This window comes from Centroberyx affinis, unplaced genomic scaffold (assembly GCF_046629955.1).
Source record: "Centroberyx affinis isolate AG114_WGS23_722 - 3 ecotype Tasmania unplaced genomic scaffold, CSIRO-AGI_Caff_v1 ptg000889l_1, whole genome shotgun sequence".
In the NCBI taxonomy this organism is placed as follows: domain Eukaryota; kingdom Metazoa; phylum Chordata; class Actinopteri; order Beryciformes; family Berycidae; genus Centroberyx; species Centroberyx affinis.
Genome location: NW_027279478.1, coordinates 19,635 through 43,924, shown reverse-complemented (window position 1 = coordinate 43,924; position 24,290 = coordinate 19,635). Strand labels below are relative to the sequence as shown.

The 24,290-nt window shown below is 43.5% G+C and overlaps 1 protein-coding gene across 1 annotated transcript in view; it reads left to right on the top strand.

Annotated features, from left to right (window-relative positions):
* Nucleotides 1-24,290, top strand: part of LOC139645666 (low-density lipoprotein receptor-related protein 8-like) — a gene marked incomplete at both ends in the record, with an annotated part of 91,369 nt that overhangs the window by 48,519 nt on the left and 18,560 nt on the right. Inside the window, one exon of the mRNA XM_071521452.1 lies at nt 4,058-4,186. Within this exon, the coding sequence (XP_071377553.1) occupies nt 4,058-4,186 (129 nt within the window). The remainder of the gene's footprint in view (nt 1-4,057; nt 4,187-24,290) is intronic.

Below are 24,290 nucleotides of genomic sequence, written 5' to 3'. Positions count from 1 at the left end.
ACCTCCTCTGTTTTCTTATGTTTCATCCAAGCATTTTTTTCCCAGCATCTTTTCACAATCTCTTTCCTCTTCCACGTTCTCATCCTGAAGTCATCCCCTCTTTCTCCCGTCTCTTCTATCTCTCTCCGGCGTACAAATAAGGTTTCCAAAGAAAAACGTCCCACCCTTTTCATCCCTTCATCCCCTGTCTCTCTCGCTAATGCAGTATCACACTGAGAAGAAAGCCTCACCTGCAGACAGGCAAATTACTGCTAACCCAGGTCCACTGTGGAATAAACGTGGAAGTGCTGTATGAATAAAAGGGCACAGGGCCGGATCTGTTGAGACCTAGATGGTGGTATGTCATTTATGACAATGGGAGTTCGGGGGAAAGGGCTAGAGCTGGTGACAGGGGCCGAAGATTTTGTTTATTTGTTTGCTTTACCTCGATTTACCCAGGATACATTCGCTGAGCGCACTCTTTTTGACCCTTTTCCGGCTGATTCGATAATGCGTATTCCCACCTGGGAGCCGCCTCGTCCGACCGCCGTCTCTTATTGCTCGCCACCAAGCAGCTCCACTGGAGCATAGCTAGCATCAGTTCCCCAGTTGTTATTCGCTGTAGGCCCTGGCAATAAGCAAGCTAGCTGGCTGCTAACAGGCCAGTGTTTGCCTCTGTGCCCCTGGAGCTTCATCGCCCATGAAATATTCATCCAGCACAAAGTCTAGAGAATGGTGAATTCAGCTAAACGCTTATGACTGTCCAGCTGAGAAGAGGGCTTAACAGCTCTCAAGTAGTTTGCCTGTGTGTGTGTGTGTGTGTGTGTGTGCCTGCCTGCCTGCCTGTGTGTGCGCATCCGTATCTATACATCTACAGTACGTGCAAAGATGCATCATCACAGTTTTGCGTCAGTGTATGTGTGTGTTTTGTTTGCAAATGATGCGTTCTTTCTAAAGTTTTTCCGCAGCGAAAGTAAGAATGAGAGCGGCAATCAGATATCGCACTTGGCCTGGAATATTATCATAGTCTGCAATATCTCAGCAATTGGGAAACTGTCTCCAACTTACTGTCAATAAGTCCATCAATGCACCTCAGTGTCTGTTCTGCTGCTGGATTCACCTGTCAGCATTTAGTGAGAGAGGGGGACAGAGAGAGAGAGAGAGAGAGAGAGAGAGAGAGAAAGGAAATATCCACTTACGCACTGACTTTCAAAATACCTTGGATGAAACTTCATCATCGCTATCTGGGCTGGTACAAACAGGAATGGATAAAACAGTGATGCAGCAGATATGAGTTTAGAACAGCAAATGTTGAAACTTTCTTGAACTGGCTATAGGCTGAATCATTGTTGTGTTGTATTAGTCGCCAATGGAGAATAGCAAATGGACATTTATTCATGAAAGGGATTATTACTTTAACATACAACTGTGCAGAAGAATTAGAAAAAAATGTACAGAGAGGAAAGCGATAAACAATAATTGGGACGCCTCTTTGAATAATGCCTGTTTCATTGCTTGGGGGGAACTATCTGTTGTTGAGAAATTGGAAATGTTCCCGTTCACTCAGTTAATCTTATTACCCTTAGGTTGAAAATCATCTAATTTGTTTTGTCATAATCAATGCGGATGCAGCTCTTTGTTGTGCCTGCTCGTTTTCGCTCAGCCATTTCATTGGCATCTGATCCATGACTCCGCCCCCCCCCCCTCCCCTCCTCCCCCCCGGGGCCCCAAATGGTCAGTCGGACAAATTACATCCTTTTAACCCAGCTGTCAATCAGCCACTTAGTGCACCGAGCCACTGGGGCGGCGGCGTGTCTCGGTGTGTTTCGGTGTGTGTCTCGGTGTGTGTGTGTGTGTGGGCTTGAGCGAGAAAGAGAAAGAGAAAGAGAAAGAGTTGAGCCTAGTGTCTGTGACAGTAGCCCTGGGGCTCAGCTGACCCACACACACATATTCATACACAGAGAGAAGAGGGGTGAGTGGGGCTACTGGCTAGGCAGATAATGTGAAACATGAGGCCAGCGTTGGCCATAAGATTACAATATCACACATACACACACACACACACACACACACACACAGCACAAAAGCACACATTCAAATTCATTGCAGAGTAAGCGAGATATTCAGTGCTATCGGACAATCCACTGCCCTCCTTCCACACATTAACACACACCTACACACACCTCCCATCCTTATTCAGATTCACACCATTGCATTGACCGGAGGAGACGCATTCTGTACATCAAGCACACAAGTACAGGCACACACACACACACACACACACACACACACACACACACACACGGTCCATTCAGTCCCCTTGCCAGTAATAACCAGATTGTGCTGATATGGAGCTCACTCACTCTCTTAAAGGGGATTTGCGGAAGGCTCCATTCTTATTCTTTAAAGGCCAGGGGAAAACTCATTTAGAGGAGACACATTGAAAAGCTGCTCACACGAGACCGCTGCATTCACAAAGAGAGAGAGAGAGAGAGAGAGAGAGAGAGAGAGGGGGAGAGAGAGTTTGGCGGTCAACCGAAAGATCGACCCCAGTTACGTAGAAGAAAGAAGAAGAGAGGAGCAGAGAGGAATCCTGCTTCACGCTGCCAAAACCCCAACAAATCCAGTCCTGTAGAAATAAAATGCTAGTAACCGTTTTGTTTTTTTTCAGTAAAGTAGAACCTGGACACCCAGGCAGCGCAGGTAGGGAAAAAACCTGGCAACCACCGCCGGCGACGGCTGAAATTCCCAGCGTTCCTCCACAAGGGGCAGCTGTTGAATGGCAGCAATTTATACAGGACTGTTAAAAATAAAAATGGGAAGAAAGAAATACGAGATGAGAAAAATAGAGAGAGAGGGGCCGAAATGAGCGAATCCCATAGGTACTATTGATCTGTGGCCGCGACACACACACACACACACACACATGCACACACACAAACACTCGGGCTGGTTGCCAAGCAGCAGTGCTGGTGGTCAAATATGTATAATTGATGGAGTTGAGTTTGACAGCGCTGTAATGTAATCTAGGGCTATAGTCCCCAGTGGTGTTAGGGTGTGTGTGTGTGTGTGTGTGTGTGTGTGTGTGTGTGTGTGTGTTTGTGAGAGACGGAGGAGGGAGGGAGGCGGGTAAAGCGAGGCAGGGTGAAGGAGTGTAGTGGTTTGCAGAGGGAAGGGACAGGGATTTGCTGTGGGGACTCAGTGTAAATTTGATGTATTGTACCGCTGTGTTTTTCTGCCTGCACCAACCCCATGGGCTACACATGTAGGAACAATGGCCTTCTCTGCTATAATGGGCTTTTACCTAGAGGGACCACTCTGTGTGTGTGTGTGTGTGTGTGTGTGTGTGTGTGTTTGTCTGACCAACTGTAAAGTGTGCTTTCACCGTTCATTCCCTTTTATTGATTTTTACTCAAAAAACATTGGCTTTCACCAAACAAGGTTTCACACAATAAAACCACGCACATTATACGCACATATTCATTCTGAATTTATTTCAGTTTCTAGGAGTGTGTGTGTGTGTGTGTGTGTGTGTGTGTGTGTGTGTGTGTGTACAATGGTAGTCGTTGTAGAGTCCCGCCATGCTCCATCTATCCTAAATATTCCTGTAAGATTTTATAAACCGTCCCTCTGTATAAAAGTCTGTGTGTAATGTTTCTCTCTTGCTTATGTGTTTTTGTGTTTGTAACCGTGTGTGTGTGTGTGTGTGTGTTTTCCTGGCTTTGTGTCTGTCCGACAGCATGCCTGCTTCTTTGTTCTCTGTGTGTCTAGTTTAATTGCCGGCCTTTGAGGGGGAATCGATGTGAGCAACAAGATAACTGAGTTATCAAACTGTTTCATTGACTGGCTGTCTCTTCTCTCTCTATCTTTTGCCTTCTCCCTATTTCTCCCCTCATTCCGCCCGCCTTGTCTCACCCCTCCGTCTTTCCCCCTTGCTGCCCTCCGTTTTCATCCGTCCGTTTCCTCCCTTCCTTCCCTTACTTTCTCCTCTGCCCTTCTCTGTCTTCCCCCTCTCTCTCTCTCTCTGCTCTTTCCCTCTCTCTCTCTCTCTCTCTCCATGTCTTTCACCTCACAACAGGCCGGCAGACCTGTCCGCCGGAGAAGTTTGACTGCGGGGGAGCCACCAGCAAATGTGTCTCGTTGTCATGGCGATGCGACGGCGAGAGGGACTGCGAGAACGGGGCGGACGAAGAGCAGTGCGCCGCAGGTAAGGCGACGTGGGCGGCGGGATGGGGGGGAAGAAAGAGAGGGATGGAGAGAACAGTATTGGGTTTGAATAGAATAAAAATGAAGTCCAGGGTCAAAAGCCAATTTTTTCAAGTTTGAAGGACTTCATTACCCATAAATCATGCCTAGGTCTATTTTTTTCCACTATGCAATGACAGGTTTCTTTGCACTGCATGTCCACTCTGAGATTAATACAGGACAGGGGTTGTACAATATGCAAAACATGATTTGATTTTTATTTTTCTTATACTGCGTTCATAGTTTCAGAACTCTCAAATAGCTATGTCTTTATCTTGGTTTTTAGATTGGTCTTAAATTCAATTCTAGGTGTCAAAAAAAGTCTTAAATTTGACTTTCTGAAAACTGCAGATACTCTGAGCGGCATACTTGTACCGTGGAGGGCCTCCCTGTTGTTAACCGAAACCCCCGAAGACACTTTACTGTGGTAAATACAAAAAAAAATGATGAAAAAATGATAAGGGGAGAGGATTTCAAAGGAGACAGCGGGAGTGAGGAACAGCAGGGGTGAGAGAGAAAAAGATATAAAACAAAAAAAACAAAAAAAAATGGAGGAGGAACATGTAGAGGGCGAGAGAGAGAAAGTGTTGTCGGAGGTGAGAGAAGAGGGAAAAATAAGTCGAAGAAAACCTGAAGGCGGCGTCAGATGAAAACATCACATCTCTAGACATTCAGGATTAAGAAAACACACCTCTGGTTTCTAGCTTGACAACTCTGCATTGCACAACGTGTTTTAAAAGGGATTCTTTTTTTGGGGGGGCCCTTAGGGTGGTGAACAGTTTTTAGTTCAGATGGGGGGAAAAAAAGAAACACATGAAAAACTTTAAAAGTGGAGATGTGTGACGTTCACACCGCGTCGAACTCAGAAGCGTTCTGTACACTTTCCAGTCTGTCATTTGGGTCGTCGCGCATTTTAAGATTCAGTTAAGATCTGGTCCAGAGTGCAACGGGGGCTATTTTTAACTCGACTTCACGGCTGCCAAACAAAAAAAAAACAAAAAAAAAAGTGAAATGTTTCATCTATTTATTTATTTCTATATTTTCTGTGTTATCGTGTGTCTAGAGATGTCAGACATGATCTGTTTTTCCTCTCCGCAATCTTGTCCTTGATCGTCACCGTCGGAAACGGGGAAAGCGGGCCGCTCTCTGCCTGTCGGCGAGAAGTGGGGCAACTTTGTTTTTTTTTTTGCGGAAGGAAACGTACTATATCTTTCAAGGTGTGGCCTACGCGCTAGTCGAAACATGTCACACGCTAACCATACACGTGACCCCAGGCTTTACACAGATAGACAGATCGATAGACACAGATAAACGTAGAAGTCTCACATACAGTCTCTTTCTCAAACACACACATACACACACACACACACACTGCATTGCCATCACCACCCATACGGACACACACATTGTACTGATGACCCGCCTCACACTCACACACACACACACACACACACACACACACACACACACACACACACACACACACAGTCTATAACAGCAACATAGCAACAGGGCATCTTTGTCCTGTTGTGAGGACGAGAGATGACTGTTGAGAAGGATATTCATCAATGGTGCATGCACACACACATATAGGCAAACACATACATCAGGAGTGGAGCTTGCCTTTCATGCATATGGGTGCAAGATATATTTGAAATCTCTGTTTATCCACCCAGGTTATAGTTCTAAGAGGGTAAAATAAAAACTTATCAGCATACTGAAATTCCAGTTAAAATCCACAGCTATTATACTATAGAAAATGCAGTGCTGATTCCCAGTCAGCTTTCAAACCAACAACATGGGCATTTGGCTTATTTATTTACCGATTCTCATGTAAGTACATGGATATTTGCAACATCAACAATTATTTTTCCAAATCTGCCATATTGCACCAACCCTAGAAATTCATTTTCTTTATCTTTGAAAACTTCTCATTGACCGTGTTGATAAAGGCTATAAGAGTGAATTATTGCTGGAAAATGGCCAATGATTGTTCATTATGCTTATTTACTGTAACTTGTGAGTAATGTCTACCTGTATTAGTACATTCTAAGGGATTCTCTACATTGTTAGACATGGGCGCCAGGCACCCACAGCACCTATTTAAATTCCTCTTATGACATACATGGACACACATTTAAGAAAAACCAAGTACACACAGAGCTCTGTCCCAAATTGCAGTATGTCAAGTATTTCCAAAAAATCTGTACCTTAATTCAACCAAGACTGACTGCTGTTCACCAAAAGTACCATGACTCATTTTTATTTTGTGCTGTCAAACATTTTGTAAGACTAGGTCTCGGCGGATATCTCATGTTGGAGCAAAATTTTTCAAAAGCACACACACACATACAAAGCTATTCTCTAGGGTACAAGGCTACACATATCACCTCATACATAAAAACACAATTTTACATTTGTAAACAGAACAAGCCACACACATGCACGCACGCACACACACATACACACACACACACACACACACACACCCTGTTTCAACTGCCACACCTACACACATACATACATATACTCAAATCTCCTTGTCAGACCACCTAGCCTTACATCCTCACAGCAGCTATCAAAGCTGTAAAAGAGGCATTGATTTTCCTTAGCGTAGACATGTGGCCTATAGCGCTATTGATTTCTAACCCCCAACACATGTACACACACACACACACACACACACACACACACCACCTATATGTATTTTTAAAAAGTATTTTTAATTCATTGCTATTTACTTACATCATTTTTCTAGCAAAAAAAAATATATTGTAATCCCAGGATATGTAATGTGTTGCTCTCTAAGCGTGGATATTAGCATCAGAGGCTCGCCACAATAACCGCAGGCGAACATTATTGGAGCATTGCGTGGCCGTTTCTCCCTCAGCTAGTTAAGGTCAGTTTCCACTTTGCAATTATCCCGTATTTCCATTGCGGTGTCCTGCGGTGAGCGTCGCCGCGGGCTAACCTCAGTATCAATCAGCCTAACACTGGGATTAGTTACTCCATCCTGTCCTGATGTGCTGCTTCTCTGATCTCACTCTCTCTCTCCTTTCACCCTCTCCCCTTCTTCTCCGTTTCTCTCTCTCTCTATTTTCTCCCCTCTCGCTCTTCTCTCTGCTCATCTTTCCCTCCCTCATTCTTTCTACCACTTTCTCTCTCTGTCTTTCGTTCGTCAAAATGTTTTTTTGTTGTTTCTTCCAAGCTATGATGAATGAAATGAAAGAAGGTGAATTGATACGGCAAAATTCACAAAAAGTTTTTTTTACGCTCACTTGAAACAGAATATTGCCGATCGAGAAATTATGCGACAAAGAGCAATGGAAATGCATTTGTCAGATAAATAATGATGTTGGCTTGGCATGATCAGCCCACCGGGTTCAGTTTCTGTACACAACAGTTCAAAAGTGGCTTCTGTCCACTAGAAATGTCCAACCAGCTGTCATTGCCATGTATAAGGTGTCCATCATCATAGTTGTATGGCCGTTAGTTGTTGCATTAGAATTTTGCCAGGTGCATTTCTTTGTTTTCGTCTTTGGATAAAAGCCTGAAATATGGCCGACATTAGCTGACACTAAAGAACAACTAGCTCTGACTCCTAGCTCTACTCCTGCCTTTCCCCTGGGATGCAGCACAGTAAGTTATAGCCCCCTAGGACTGCTGGGAAATAGCAAGTTTGGAAAACCGCTCAGAGGGAGGTGGTGAGCGTATATACAGTGTGGCTAATGGAGTGAAACACCTGTTGGTTCACAGTACAAAGTATCCTAACTGGCCTTCTACTGCTTCTACATGCTACTCTCCTCTTCTTCCACTCATTTCAGTTTAAGACATTAAAGAAACAAGCTCATGATGTTGATTTAAAAACACCTTTAATGTGTGCTGGGCTAAAGTACTATAATATGAATGCTTAATTGTGGTATGCCTGAATAAGGAAGATTTTTTTACATAAACATTAACATACATCCCTCATGTTTGTCTTTTATACTAGTATAATATTAACAAAAACAAGTTTGTTTGAGTTGATTTCAGGTATTCTTTACATGTGGATTCACTGTAGGAGCTGTGGAATTCGAAAGCCATTGTTTGCATTGTGATGCAGAAACGGAACTCTGAGCATATGAGATCTGGTGCACAGCAGAGCACACTTCAGTCCACCACACGCAGCTTGAATAAGCAATACGGTACTGGCGAAATAGGTAAAACAAGGAATTTTACAAGCAAAACTATCTTTGCACCTGCAATGACCACAGAACTGCAGAATCCATCTGTAAAGGTAGGTACTTTTTGTGTTTTCTTTCTACTCATAAAGTGATTAAGTCAGTGATTAAGTAATAAAATCATCCCATTTGTTAGTTGACACACTTTTAAACTGTATTAAATCCATCAAAGACATTCTCCATTCTTAAAATTGTATCCCAATGTGTATCATTAGTTATCAAGATCTATGGCTTTAATGTAATTGTGTTTTTGTGCTTCCAGATGAAGATAGAAGCAGTTTCTGTGCTTCAACAACAGGAGGCACTCAACAGAGAGATGGAGAGACTGGCGCAAAAAGCCCAGCAGCTTGAGAGAGCGAAGCTCACTCTGGCCAGCGATGCTGACGATCTCGTCTCCCAGGAGAAATGGATGCAGATTAATAAAGAGGTAGGGAAGAGGGAGAGGCTAGATAGACAGAAAGAGGATGTGGCTAACTGAGGTGTCACTTTATAGAATAGGAGTTCCATGAATAAGATGAAACGAACAGATTGCCCACTGTATAATCCATCAAAAATCGTTCTTTTTTTTCTAGAACGTGAAAGACCACCATCAGCTCCTTCTTAAGATTGCCAGGGAGAAAGAGAGGCAGTCTCTGCGCCGGATCCAGCTTAGCAGAGATGAGAAGGTCCTGGCACGCGAGACAGAGCATCTCGCCCTGAAGAAGGCAGAAAAACAACAATACGCTGAGGAAGCACTGCAGAAAACTCTTTTGCATGACAAGGAAGGAGTCAACAAGCTGAGGGCAGACCTGGAGCTGGAAAAGCAAAGACTCATCGGAGAGAGAGAGGCCCTTCGACGAGAGGTCGATGAAATGAGCATGGTGAGGAAGGCTTTCCAGCTGGAGAGGGACAGCATGGTGAAGGAAAGAGAGACCTTCCGAAAAGACAGAGTGGCACAAGGCATGATGAGGAAGGCTTTCAAAGCTGAAAGTGAAAACATCCACATGGAAAGAGAGGCCTTCCAGCTCCAAATGGCAGAGATGGCCATCATGCGGAAGACCTACCTTAAGGAGCAGGCAGGGATGCAGAAGATGAGGGAGGCCTTCCAGCTGGAGAAGGACAACATGGAGAAGGAAAAAGAGACCTTCCGAAAAGACAGAGTGGCACAAGGCATGAGGAGGAAGGCTTTCAAAGCTGAAAGCGAAAACATCCGCATGGAGACGGAGGCCTTCAAGCTCCAAATGGCAGAGATGGCCATCATGCGGAAGACCTACATTAAGGAGCAGGCAGGGATGCAGAAGATGAGGGCGGCCTTCAACAAAGAAGCTGACATGATTAAGCAGAAGAGCAGCATCAGCACAGAGAAGGGGAAAGCAGGCAATGTGGTCAACACGCCAGCAAAGGCATCATCCAGCCTCCCCTCAGTGTGGGCCTGCAGAGACAAACCCGGCAACCATGGCTGCTCAAAGAAAGGCATACAGAAGGTGACGGAGGCCGTGAGCAAAGACGTGGTCACGATGAAGCCAAAGAAATGCCTGAGCGCAGATAAGAAAAAGCCAGCAAAGAAGGAAGCGATCCTCAAAAGAATGACAGGCAATGTTGTGAACGCACCAGCAAAGTTTCCATCCAGCCTCACCTCAGTGTGGGCCTGTAGAGACAAACATGGCAACTGTGGCTGCAAGAACAAGCGTTAGCATGACAACCACACACAAGTCATTCAATTAATTCATTCATTTAATAAAATTTGCATAATTGCAATAATTTGCAAATCTCGTCAGTGTTTTTTGATTTAAAGATACTGTATGTAATTTATGGGAATTTTGTCCTTAGTGAATTAATTAATACATTCATTTCTTTGCATTCATTTTTTTGATGAGCAAAGCATTAAAAACACAAGGCTAAATGTAGGCCAAACAGAGAGAGATGTGTGTGGATCTTACACAGTGAAAATACACTGTAGATGGTCATATTTCCAGTGACTAATGACTGGATCACCTTAGAAAAACTATAGAAAAACTATAGGTGGCGGTGACTATAACAATGTTTACTTGCACTTATGTGTACAGATAACAGCTAAGCCTTCATCAGCCAATGAAGGCTGTTGGGTTGCCAGTTCAGGGCCTGCCAGTTCTGATCAAAAATGTGCATTTAATCATGAATACCTTGTGACAGATCTCTTAGAAAAATACGTAGAACGCACAGTTTGATGTAGAATAGTAATAGTAATAGTGATAGGATAGGAACTCTAGGATAGTAATAGTGTGCTTTGCCTACAGCAAGCGCACTAATGACAACATGCCCAATACTAAACAGTTCTTCCAAAGACTCTTTCAACTTTTACTGATGGATGTGTTTGTTTTTTTACATTCAGGAAGTCTGTTTATTTGCTTCAATGCAGCTGATGCAAATGCACGCAATTCACTTTTTTTGTATTGCCACATTTCAAAAGTTTGCATATAAATTCACTTGGATGGAAACGCTAATGTCTTCACTCTCCCTTGCTTCTCTCTCTCTCTCTCTCTGTGTCTCTCTCTCCACCCGTTCATTTATCTCCATCCTGTCTGTAGGTTGTTAGTTTGAAGGCTGCCATCACACACAGCACTTACGTTAGGGAGTCTGCGGCCATGGCGGAAACAAAAGCTGCTGTTGATTTAGTCATGTAACCCAAGCAGCGGGCGCCTTGCTCCCATATCATCTCTGTCTCTCTAATGGATATGGATCTAAAGACAACAAAGTGCGCACTCTCTCTCTCTCTCTCTCTCTCTCTCTCTCTCTCTCTCTCTCTCTCTCTCTCTCTCTCTCTCTCGCTCCCTCTCTTTTGAACCTCCTCTAACTCGCTCACCCACCTGTCGATCTCGTACTTTGGCTCTCACTTTCTGCATGGCTCTCTCTCTGCTTTTCTTGCTCTTACTCTTTGCATTCACTGGCTATTGGCTTATCTCTCTCTCTCTCTCTCTCTCTCTCTCTCTCTCTCTGTCAGCCCCGTAATCATTTTTAACTCATTACATCAATCCTCCTTGTCCATCACAGGAGCCACACACACTATTTTATTCTCTTTTAATTTCCCTCTATTGACATGAAGTGCAATCACAGACTATATGTTCTTTCCATCGCCTTTCATCTGTCTGACCTGTGTGAGCCCATATTCCGTATTGAAGTGGAAAATAAGGTGGTTATTACAGCTTCGAAATATTTCATGGAGGCCTTGATGATAATTGATTTCCTGCCTGATGTGTGTGTGTGTGTGTGTGTGTGTGTGTGTGTGTGTTATCGAAGCCGTGCCGCGGTAATAACCAGCAGAGATGGTCTTTTGATCTATCATTTAAAGATGAAGGTGGTGGTGATGAATATTGAGAAGGTCATGTGACTCACAGATAAAGACCTGTGCTATCTGAGTTCACACATAAAGGTCTGTCACTCCAGCTTCTACAATGGATCCATTAGCTGTGTTTCTTTTCCATCCAGCTCTCAAGTGAATTTTTAAGTAAACTTCTGAAATGCTGCAAAGAAAGCAAATTAGGTGTGTTTCCATTATCTGGGTGGGAGTGAATAAATAGGCTTCCTGAGTGCTAAATGTAGCTAGGTCAGGAAGCACATCCTTCAGAAAAATACAAAGTCTTTTCAGAATTGCTTAGTATTAGTTGTTATTGTTTTTTAGTGTTGGCCATTTTTCAGGCTGTCCCAAGACAAAAACAAAGAAATGCACTTGACAATATTCTAAAGCACCAGCTATTGGCTATACAACCATACACCTTAATATCTATACCAATACACCTTAATACCATTTCTGGGAGGTTGAGGTGGACAGATATTTTCCAGACAAATGTCACTAAGTCATTATTTATTCAACACGTGTTCCATTGTAACTTATCACATAATTTCTGTCTTTATCATATTTTCTTTAAAAAACGTTCCTGTCTCAAGCAAGTGTGATTTTTTTTTTTTTTTTGCGATATTAAGGACATTTTTATCAAAATTTGCCACTGACATTCAGCCTCTTTGATTTGATTCCTCATAATTGGCATGAAAATACTTGGATTGAAACTCAGCAGGTAACTCAGTGAGCATAGGAACATAATATGTGTGTGTGTGTGTATTTGTGACGTAGTAGGTTCAAGTCCACATACTGTATGTGTCTTGTTGAGATTAGTTTAGTTGCACAGTGATAAACCTCAATGATTAAACTCAGACAGAAGAGGAATAAAATACAAATTTATGCGGGCGAGATGAAAAATCTCATCAAAACAAATAACAAAACATCAAATCAAGATGTCAAGACTGTATTGGGCAGCAGAAGCATGCATGGCACTCTGCCTTTCTCATCTGCGGTCAATCTGCATCTATTAAAAACAGAAATGGCACACAAATAAATCATCACAAAACCCAATTTGGCCCTATACAAAACATCATGCTGTTGCTCAAATCATTGTTTTATTGTTGACATTACGCACGCAGACATGACAAAGAAACAAATGAGGATCGCACATACAGATAGCACAGTGCATCTCCATCACAATGCAGTCTGATAGCAGTTGGAAGTGGAATATTAACAGCCTGCCAGACTGGCTTTCTGAGCATTGCCAACATTTCTGTATCACACGCCAACGTTTACAGTTATATCAGTAATAGGCAGACAGAGCCCTCGCATCAGAAAGTCTCCAAAAATAAAATAGACGCATTCGTTAAAATTAGGGGTATGCGGATTTTGTAGGACGCTGGTGTATCGCATATTAGATTAGTTTAACGATGGTGTGCAGACAAATGTTTGCATAAAGAATGTATTAAACATGGTTTGCTCTGCACACACACACACACACACACACACACACACACACACACACACACTCCCCGTCTAATACCTAGACCTATACCTCTACTTGCCTTGTCTCTCTTTTTGGAAATCTGCTCTCCCCCCCCCCCCTCCTTTTTATCCCTCTTACTACCTCTTACGTACTACCTCCCCCCCCGAACCCCCAATCTCTCCTCCTCTCCCTCCCTCCTGTCCTCCCTCCCTCCCTCCCTCAGCAGCCCCAATTGGAGTGCGGCTAGCGTTAATTAGGGCTGCTAATTGAGCATATCCATATGTTGAATTAAACATGGATTCAGGAAAAGAGGTTCTTTATTACATTTAGAGGAGGCCTCTGAAGAAGGTTTATGAGCCTTTAATTTATGATAATGGGGGAATCGTGTTCGTTTAGGCACACGGCCCCACCCGCTGCTAGCTATGTGCGTGTTTCTGCCTCTGTTTGTATGCTTGTGTGTGTGTGTGTGTGTGTGTGTGTGTGTGTGTGTCTGTATCTGTAAACTGTGTGATGAAACAGATTGAGTTTTTTTTCCTATGCTGAGAAGTAGAACATCTTTGTTTGTGTTTGTTGTGTGCAGGGATTGATTTCATGAAGGATGGCATCCCTTTTGTTTACAGAATATTAATATTGCATCTCCCTTATTAGCTTAAGGTTTAAAGTAAAACATGATGGGAAAAGTGCAATTCACCTGCTCACCAATCACCTTGTGTAATTTCAATGCATTGGGCTCTATGCAGTAATGCGCCATGTGTGTGCCTGTGTACACGTGTGTGTGTGTGTGTGTGTAGTCTCTAGCACGGATTCAGGTAGCTCAGTCATTACTCACTTTGTTTAAGATTGATCACCAGTTTACATTCCTCTAGACCTAGCTGTCACTGTCTCACACACAAATGTGCGCACTCATTGGATCTGATGGCTTTGCCACTGTATTTCAAGCCATTTCAGATGTCTGTCAATAGGAAAAAAAAGTGTGTTTGGGATGTGTGTCAAGGTTACAATTAATAGGAGTTAATCAAATGTGTCGTTTTTGTATGATTACTACCTTTGAAAAAGGAACTAGTGAATTTGTGCTCCCTCTAGCTCTCTTTCTAATTTTTTTCTCATATACTCCACTCTGTCTTTCATCTTTCTTACCCACTCACTGAGACCCCTCTCTCTCTCTCTCTCTCTCTCTCTCTCTCTCTCTCTCTCTCTGTAGTACTTTCATCTATGCGCTCCCACCCAGCAGTAGCGCAGCTTAGCTGTATCACAGTCAGGCAGGCCATTCCTGGTGCTTAGGGAGCTCCTTTCTGTGCTGTGAAAATAACCACGTATATGTGGCTACAAACAGTCTGCTATTATACAAGCCAGAATTGAGTTTTACTCCTACTAGCAAATATTACGTACACAGCTTCCACTTACACATGCTGTCTAAATTTCATATATTAGCCGTTGGATCGGGGCTCATTAAAATACACTAGCAGTGTTGCTAAGTGGGGACGCATGATAAACATGTGTCTGACCCACTTTGGCTTCAAACAAATAGATTAAAAAACATTACTCTACGATATTTTCTGTACTGCTGATTCATGATGCAATACCTCACATACAAAGAGCTATTACCCACTTACATTTGTAAGCTTCTCTGAACTCGGACCCGAGTTCAAACCCCCTGTCTGCAAACATCCGCCCTGCTGAAGTCCTGCCGGCTCCTGAGACGCTGTTCTGTGGCTGACCCTGACCTTTGACCTCCCTTTCGACAGGGGCAAGTGAAAAGAGTATTCCCAGTCAAGTGTAAGATTACTATTATTAGATCAAAATGTGGCTTAAGTTTGTTTCCACCAGTTACAAGCCCAATCAAAACAGGATTCAGGCGTCAGCAGGGGAATCGGTCTGCTTCGTTTGGCAGGAGATTGCTGTTACTCTCACTGTTTCCTTTTTGCTGTTACTCATTTGTTAGTTTTCAGACTGTTATTTAGCCAACAAAACAAACTTAGTGGCTGTCAGCTCACAGCAAGAAGAGGTGACTTTCTGTGTGGAGTTTGCATGTTTTGCCTGTGTTTGCATGGTTTCCTCCCACAGTCCAAACACATGTAAGTCAGGTGGACTCTAAATTGACCATAGGCATGAAGTGTCTGTCGATCTGTGTTAGCCTTGTGATGGACTGGTGTCCTGCCTCCTGCCCAATGCATGCTGGGATAGACTGCAGCCCCCTGTGACACTGGAAATGAATAAGCAAGTAGAGAAAATCAATGAATGAATGACTTGTTTTTAGACTTGGCTAGTGAAGCCATGGTCCCATGTCCTTACAGCAGCTGGCCCAATCGGCTGATATCCCTTCACTCTCTCAGCCAATCAGCTTGAAGGATTTGCTGCCAGTCACAGCAGCATATTGGAACACATCCGGTCAATGAGCAGCGTTTTAGCCTGTCTGACCACCAGTCTTTCTACCTCTTTACTTGCTGACTTTCTAAGTGTATTTCTCTATCTGTCTTCAGTTGCTTTTCTTTACTGTGGAGTGATCCAGTCTATCCTGTTGCTTCTATCTCTGCGGTGTCAGTGCAGACCCTTTTAGAGCTCAGTTAGGCCAGGAGAGAGGGGGGGGGACATAGAGACAGGCAGACAGAGACAGAGAGAGACAGAGAGAGAGAGACAGAATTCGGAGAGGCTCCTGCGGGCCCTGGGGACCTGTTGCTCTTTTCATATCAGTCAGTGCTGCTGTGTTACATTACAGCAAGCTGAGCTGCTGCAGGATCAATGCCACCAGGGACATGTTAGTTGGTGTTTTATAGCAGGGCAGAGGAGAGGAGGAAGGAGAGTGTGTGTGTGTGTGTGGGGGGGGGGGGGGGGGGGGGGGGGGGGTGTATAAAGTGACGTTTCTGTGTGTTTGTGTACATGAAGATGCAAGTTTGTAAACTCAAGTACTTTATGCAATTGGGGAATTGCCTGACATCCCCACCAAACACATACACATATAGCCATAAACACTTTTCATGCTTGCCCAACAACACCGAGACGCACACACACACACACACACACACACACACACACACACACAAACCTGCACGTCTCCTACCTCAGGCACGCATGCACACAAGATAAGCTCTCTAGTCCAGCTTGCCGTACAGTAAATGCAGCCTCCATCCCATTATTTGATAACAGATCAAAGAGTGCTAGGAAGAGTCCACCCACATAAAAAAAAAAAAAAAAAAGTGTGCGTGAGAGAGAAGTTGTGTACAACCATAAGTGCAAACCGCATGTTGTGTGCAGTCATACATGTGTGTGTGTGTGTGTGTGTGTGGGGCTTTTGTGTCTTTCGGGGAGAAGATGTGAGCGCACCGCCCGACTTTTGTCTCCGAGTTTCTTTCTCTCCCATTACATCCGCCGTCATTTATAATCCTCTTCGGCTGCTCTCGCTGTGTGTGTGTGTGTGTGTGTAGGTGTAATGTAATGGAGCGCGGGCGCACCAACACGCTCGCTCCGCACCCGGAGGCGGTTGCACTTGCTTTAGACTCCAGCAGACCGTTTCTCCCGACGATAGCTTTGAGAACATTACCCTGTGTTCCTCTCTCTCTCTCTCTCTCTCTCTCTCTCTCTCTCCCACACTGGATCGCATGGAGATGATAGGGAAGCGTTATCGTCCGGAGCATCGGCCAAACTGAAAACACAACCCCCGCTCCGGGCCTGAGGGGCTACAGCAGAACATAAAAGAATACAAATAGAGAGGGGTGAAGGCTTTTTTGACATGACTTCTTTCCTGGCCAGTCACCTATAAAGTGGTTAGTGACAAGGAGAAGAAAGGCAGAAGAGATGATGTAACACACCGTAGTAAAGATTTGTCCCATGCTTTTAAGACAAAAATCCCATCAGAATATGTTATAGTGTGATTATCATGGGGAAAGAAACATGGCATTAGCTGGGGGAGAGTGATCACACGTCACACATACACACACTTAGATGAATAACAACCACCCCATCCTGATGAGGCCGTCTAAAACGATAATCATGTCATTGTCAAGCGACAGCCATGGTAGGAACGCGGGGTTACGTGTTTATTGTGGAGATGTAATCATCATCCTAAATCACAATGAGCTATTTTTAATGTATTCATGGATTTACTGCTTGACAATTATCGAAGGGAATGCAATTATTTTCCAGGAAGGCGTGTGCAATGTGTGTGTGTGTGGCAGAGAGATTTAAGACTGCGTGGAACCACGGGGATGCAGCGATAGCTTCCTGTTCCGTTTCACAGTTTGCATTTAATGGCTGAAATCTCTGTGAAATGTTTTAACTAATGACTTCCATTACGCGGGTCGTGTCAATAAACACATCAACATGTATTTAGGGCATTTAGCACGTGTTGTACGCACACACACACACACACACACACACACAAGCACACCAACCCCTGTGATTTCATGCCTACTCTAGAAGGCACTTAATATTCCAGTCTAAGTTGCTGTCATATGCATCATGATTGAGCTATCCTGTGTTATTCAGTACATACTGTCCCTGTGGGGGTCTGTGTGTGTGTGTGTGTGTGTGTGTGAGAGAGAGAGAGAGTGTGTGTGTGTGTGTGTGTGTCTGACTGTGTAGGTGAGTGTCTGACTGTGTAGGTGAGTGTGTGGGTTTATCTTTTGTGTCCCTCTCTCTTTCCTCTCACTCTCCATCTCTTTTCCTGTATCCCCTGTATGAGTGTGTGTGTGTGTAATCCCCATAGTCCTTCACTCATCATAACGGTGGTTAAGAGAAAGCATGCCCTGGTGTATACCAATCGTGTTACACACAGCGTTTCAGTCTCCCGGTGAATTTTCTGCAGTTTGTCTCTTCATCTGATCTGCCATTTCACTTTTCTGTCCCCAGGCTCCACTGCCACACTGCAGTGAGGTTTCATTTCCACTGGCGTTTCACACTCAGCTTGATGTATCTTTCCTCTGTCCAACGACAACCTAATCAGTGTTGGGGAACAGGAGTTGGAAAGTTATTTAGAAAGATTAGAAGTGGATGCAACGGCAGCATTTTTCTAAGGCTGACCAGTTGGTGATTAATTCAGTTTTATCAACGGTGTGGCGCCCAGGAATCTACTTCACTAAGCCATTATTTGAACTAGGGTTTGACCAATATGGGTTTTTAAAGGCCGATACTGATACCAATATCTTTTTAATTAAAGCAAAATTTCCACCCTTATCCAATATCTTTTTTTCCTGACCATTTTCATGTCCAAGAATTACACTCCATTTCTTCTTGGCAGGGTAGAAAAGCCTTGAAACCCAGGATAATAATGTGAATAACAATAACACGCATGCATACTTGTGCGGAATCCCATCAGAATGTTGCATTACAGTTATTTCAGGTGAAGAGCTTCCCCTAGGAAACCAGCATGTTATGAAACAAACTGCATCCTATCCATCATATCGGAGGTGGATGACACTGACTGGTCGATTTTTAATAAAACGCCAAATACCAACCTGGCATATTGGCAAGCCCTAGTTCGAACCTATATTTTGTCCTAAGATTAGCCATAACACCCCCTCATCCCCCCTGACCGTAACCCTCAAGCTTCTGTACTTCCACTATGGTTGCGAACACGACAGTTAACAGACAGATAGAGAGAAAGAGCTGCTCACCATATCAGCAGGCGTCACTTTGCGTCCCCAAGGACTTGGCGTTGCTCCATTAGCAGGAGTTAGCAGATTTCACAGAGGAAAATCCTGCATGCTGTTCCTCAAGTGATACTTAAGTGTGAGCAGTGAGCAGGTTTTACACACTCACGCTTCTGCAGTGGATGTACAAATGATGTAACACAGTGTAAAATGACACTACTCTGTCTTCACTCTCATTATCCTGGGTTCCACTACTCAAACGTATTTTAATTTTTCCCACAAACTACATTTCTGGGTGTTTTTTTTTTTTTTCATCTTCCAACCAAAAGAGATATTTTATATGTTAGACTGTAGTTTAAAAAGATACAGATAGCGCTTTTCATCCCATGTGCTAAACATGTACTGGCTGCTCTGTGCCTGGTAAACCCCACTTGGCCCTGCTGTTGGAAAGTGTGTGCTTCTGAAGCTGGTTTCTGTTTGTCAGTTTGTGATAAATCTATTCTGAATCTCATCCCTCCTCACTGTCGACGTCTATTCCATTAGGAAAAGAGCATCACTTTTATGTTACGGCAAGTCAACGAACTGAGGGCTTAGGGCCTGCCTGTCTGCTCCTGTCTGGTGTCCATAAGTGTGTGTGTGTGTGTGTGTGTGTGTGTGTGTGTGTGCCTCCATGCTCTCCTGCCTAAGCTTCAAAGGCCTAATGTAGCCAAAGTACTGATAAACACACTGTGAGACCCCCGGAGAGGGACTGCATGTCAAGTTGTCTATGTCTATCCACACACACACACACACACACACACACACACACACACACACACACTCAGGGCCCCTCTGGCCCTCCTGTCAGGAGTTCACAATGTGCATGGTTGCATCAGAAGCATGATCTTGCTCCCTCTCCCTCCTAGCGTCCCTCTTGTCCTCCTCCTCCCCCCATAGTGAGTCTTTAGCCCCCAAACTAAGTGGCAGGTTGACGTTTGTAGACCCGTACATCATAGATCTGCCTTGTTACAGATGCAGGGACGGCACCCCTCTGGCACACACTCTCCTGCCTCTGATGCACTGCTGTTTTAATGATATCAAGGGTAATGGTGCCTCGCAGCAAACGCTACATTAGTTCGATGTCTTTAAAACAGTGACTCAATACACGCGGCCCCGGGGGAGATGATTTTGACTGCTGCAGAGCTGTGGAGTGTGAGGGAAGTTGCTGAAAAGTGTGAATTTATTTAGTCACAAGGTGTCATCGGTCTATGCTGTTAATTCATAGGGTTTTTAATGCCATTTCAAAGCTGCACTAGGCAATTTGCGCATTGGCAGCCCCAAATGACACCAAGAGGTATCTGAATTGTGAGCACTTCAAAGCCCAGGAATCATGTCAATGATTCCTGGGCTTTGAAGTCATTTGAAGTCATTAAACTGTGCACTGCTCCATCCTAAATGTCTTCTACTTCGTATCAGGAGGTGAAGAGGTTCAGCCATAGTTGGGGAGTCCAGCTTTCTCTGGATGGAGCGCTCACTCACTGCTGTTTAGGAGACACTTTTGTGTTTCACTCTTCGGCTTCAATTCGTCACCTCCTGTGATTTCCAACCAGTGACAACACCCAACACCAGAAAAATAATAATAATTTGGGCAAATAGGGAGAATGGATGCTCTTCTCTGTTGCATTCCAACTTTGTGATTTAGACTGAAAAGACAGGTGTATTTGATATAAAATTCTTGCTTAGAGCAGATTTAAGCTTTTCCTCAGGTAGCATGCAGCAAATCGAGGATGAGATATGGTTTGTGAGCTGGATTCAAAACCACTATGATTTGAGTACATGGCATGAACCTCAGCACACTATTCCAAGAGCTGAAAAATTCTGTGTTTTTTTTGGAGGGGGGATGGGGATTTCAGCTTTATTAGATAGTTTGCAGTGGAGATTGGCAGGGAGAATTGGAGGGGGGAGAGATACAGGTCCTGCAACACAGGTCATGAGTTAGCCTCAAACCAGCAATATCGGAAGTATACACCTCAGCCTGCCGCTCCACACCATGTGAAAATTGGTTTTCGAGGCACTGGGTGAAAACGAAAACACACACTGAATCTTAGGATGCGGTTTGGGCTGGCTCTTTAATAAATATAGAATAATTAAACATAGATTTTTTTTCATACGGGTGTGCCTCCCCTTTCGAAATTTTAAGTTTTGCCTCCCCCATCCATCCTCATGAATATAGATGGTGATTTGTATGCGATTACCCGTGTATGTCGGACAGAACAAGACATGGTCGACTCAACACGGATTTGTTTTTTTATTGATGCTCTGGTTTGGAAGATAAGGCATACATATTGATATTCCATAGAGTAGATGAACATGTTGTTTGTCTGCTATACGGCCCATTAACCCAACTCTCCGCTAAAAAGGCTTCAGGTGTCGCTGTCTGTTAGAAGCGGAATGTGAGGTTTTAGAGAGCGTGTGCTGCTGTTCCTAGTTAAATGTGGCGTTTTAACACAGCGTGCCGTGTGCTGAATCTTTTATTTCCATTTCTGGTTGTTTGAGTTGATCTGTGATCTCTAGCTTGCTTTTCTGAGAGCGCACCTGGTGAACTAGGGCTTGTTGACAAGTGTGCGTATGTGTGTGTGTGTGTGTGTGTGCATATGTGTGTATACTTGTGCGCATGTGTGCATGCCCCTACACCACGGCTGACTGGCTGACATGTTAGACCAGAGTCTGATTGGATTCCACGCTCCAGAAACATTAAGCCCACTGACTCATAGAGAAAGGTTGAAGTGAGGTGTGTGTGTGTGTGTGTGTGTGTGTATCTACTGTCTGTGTCTCTGCATTTTTGTGTGTACATGTGTTTGCATGCATATCTAAATGCAAATAGAGGGTGTTTTACTGTATGTGTCTTTTGCGGTGCGTATTTGAGTGTGTGTGTGTGTGTGTGTGTGTGTGTGTGTGTGTGCATCTATACCTGCTTGCTGTAGACTATTGTATGTTGGGCAGAGTTCAATTGTCCTTCAGTACAAGGTCAATGAGCGGTGCCCTATCTCCCTGCTCCATCTATTAGCTGTCCAGTAGGGGGTCTGGGGATGGATGGAGAGAAAGGTTTGACCCTGGTTTAAACCAGATCAGCTACGGGTGGGGAAGGTTACTGCCAAAATGTAATCAGTTACAGATTACTGATTACCTGTTTAAAATTGTAATTGGTTAAATAATCTATTGGATTGACGTATTTAATTAACAGTCCAGCTCTGTAATCTGATTTCTCTCAGATCCTTTTTTTCTCTGTCTCTTCTTCTAAATACTATGGGATGTGACATTAAAGGGTTTTTTTTATTTATTCAGTTTAGAGTGCAGAGTGCAGTTGGATTAGCATTATTCTGATTGTCTGTAGACCCATTATCTCACTATCAAATATCTTTATCCTTCAAGCATGTTTCAATGCAACACATAAGAAAAGTATCTGTAATTGAATCGAATAGATTACTATTACCCATAACTGTAACTGTAATGCCACTAAATCTAATCTGTTTCCCCTCAAATCTGACCACCTATCCTCTCTGCTTTATCTGCTATTAAATCAGCCCGCCTGCTGTTCCTGGGATGGGCTCCTTTGGGTGTGATCGGACGCATTTACTCTCACATCTGTGAATGGATCTGTCTCCCCATGTGCTTCTCTGAGCGCCTGTCTCCTCTCCAATCTACCTCTCCTCTGTTTCTAAGAATTGGTTTTGGCCCTGTGTTAACCGAGAGACCGTCTGCACCGCCTGTCCGTCCGATCGATCAAAGTCTTCCTGGTGTCCGTCAGCTTTGACATAGCTGGGTGATAAGATCAAGGGATTGAGGAAGCCCAGAGTTGAAGTGCCGCTTTGTTCTGTGTGGATTTTTGCAGCCGTTTTGGAAACTCACCCCGGAAAACAGCAAAGAAATACTTTATATGTTGAGGTTTGAATACTTAAAGGTGCAACGTGTTGCATTTTAACATCAATAAATCATTACTATATTAATTATCGTAAACAAACAAGACCATCACTGAAAAGATTGGCAGCTTCTACCGGCCTCTACACTGTATTTTACATTGTGTGACACCAGGTCGGATTTCACGGGAAATCTGCTGGATCGCTTTACATACGCTTTATATACGCTTTTCTGTCAGTAACAGATGATGGAACGAGAGGAAGGTCGACGGAAAAATCACTTCCAACATGTTTATCTCCTTCAGTAAAGACAAAAAGAAAACAAACACACAGAGCAACACTAGGTAGGGGGAGAGGGGCAAGAGGCAACATCCTCTTTGCGACTGGAAACCAGGTAGTTACGGGAAATGTGATCTAAATTTTGAACAGTAGCAATACCACTGGCGTCAGATAGAGGCTCTTGACCATGGTCTATTTGTTTATGGTAATTATACCAAGGAATCAATTTATTTGACAATAATATAGTGATTTTTTTTTTAAATACTACACTTGGTGCACCTTTAATAATATTTAATAATTTGGGGAAGTTGACTCTGGTTTGAAAATGCCTCAGATCCCCTTGCTTTTTCTCCTTTATTTCCCACAGAAGATATTTGATTGCTTAAATATCAAATCGCATCTGCTAGTATGTTGAAAAACACCAGTGTTCAGGCTATTTAATATGCAGAAAACATTACAACTTGTATATGAATACAAACTCCAAAGTACTGCACAACTATTGGAGAGAAATGTAGTTTATTACCCCTTTGTAAATTAAGCCTTTGGTTCTCTACTCTGTTTATCCGTATTGATCAGGTTCCTCCCTTTGCATTTGTCAGAGTGGCAGAGATAAAGGAGAAAGCTACGTTGAGGTGAAACATGGATGAAGGGATCCAGTGATAGGAAAAAGAAAACAAAAGTTAGAAAGGACTATGTGATACAGTCTAGACATACGTATATCCATCCCAAGCTTCTTTGTACTCTTTGTAGCTGTGTTTTGTGCTCATGGCTTACAGCATGTGCTCCTGTCCTCCTGCGAATTTCAAGTTCAAGTAGCTGAAATTGTTTTTATCCCTGAGACACGAATTATGTGAAGCACCTGTCTGTCCCTGTAGTGGAAGTAAGGCTATTGAGACTTAACTGTCTCTATTGTAGCTTAGTATCCCATTGGGAACCAGAATAAGAAGCTTCATATCCCGTCCTCACTGTTAACTGCCAACATAACCATGGTTGACCAAGCTTTGTGCTTTAAGACCGAGCAGTTTAGAAAGGAAAACAACAAAGCCAGCCAGTTTACTCTAGCAAGACATGATTATCATCCACTGGGATAAAGCGAAACATAAGTTTACATTATTCAACGAGCAAAAAACCTCGTAAAACCTTGTAGTTTGTACAGAATGTTTTTTGTTTTTTTTAAGTAATCACTTTATCGCTTGGCCCAACTATCTGTTTGCACAAACACCTCACATGACCTCCGAACCACCTGAGCTTCTGTTGGGATGGTGTTGATGTTGTTTATGTGCTCATGTTAATTAAATTAGTTAG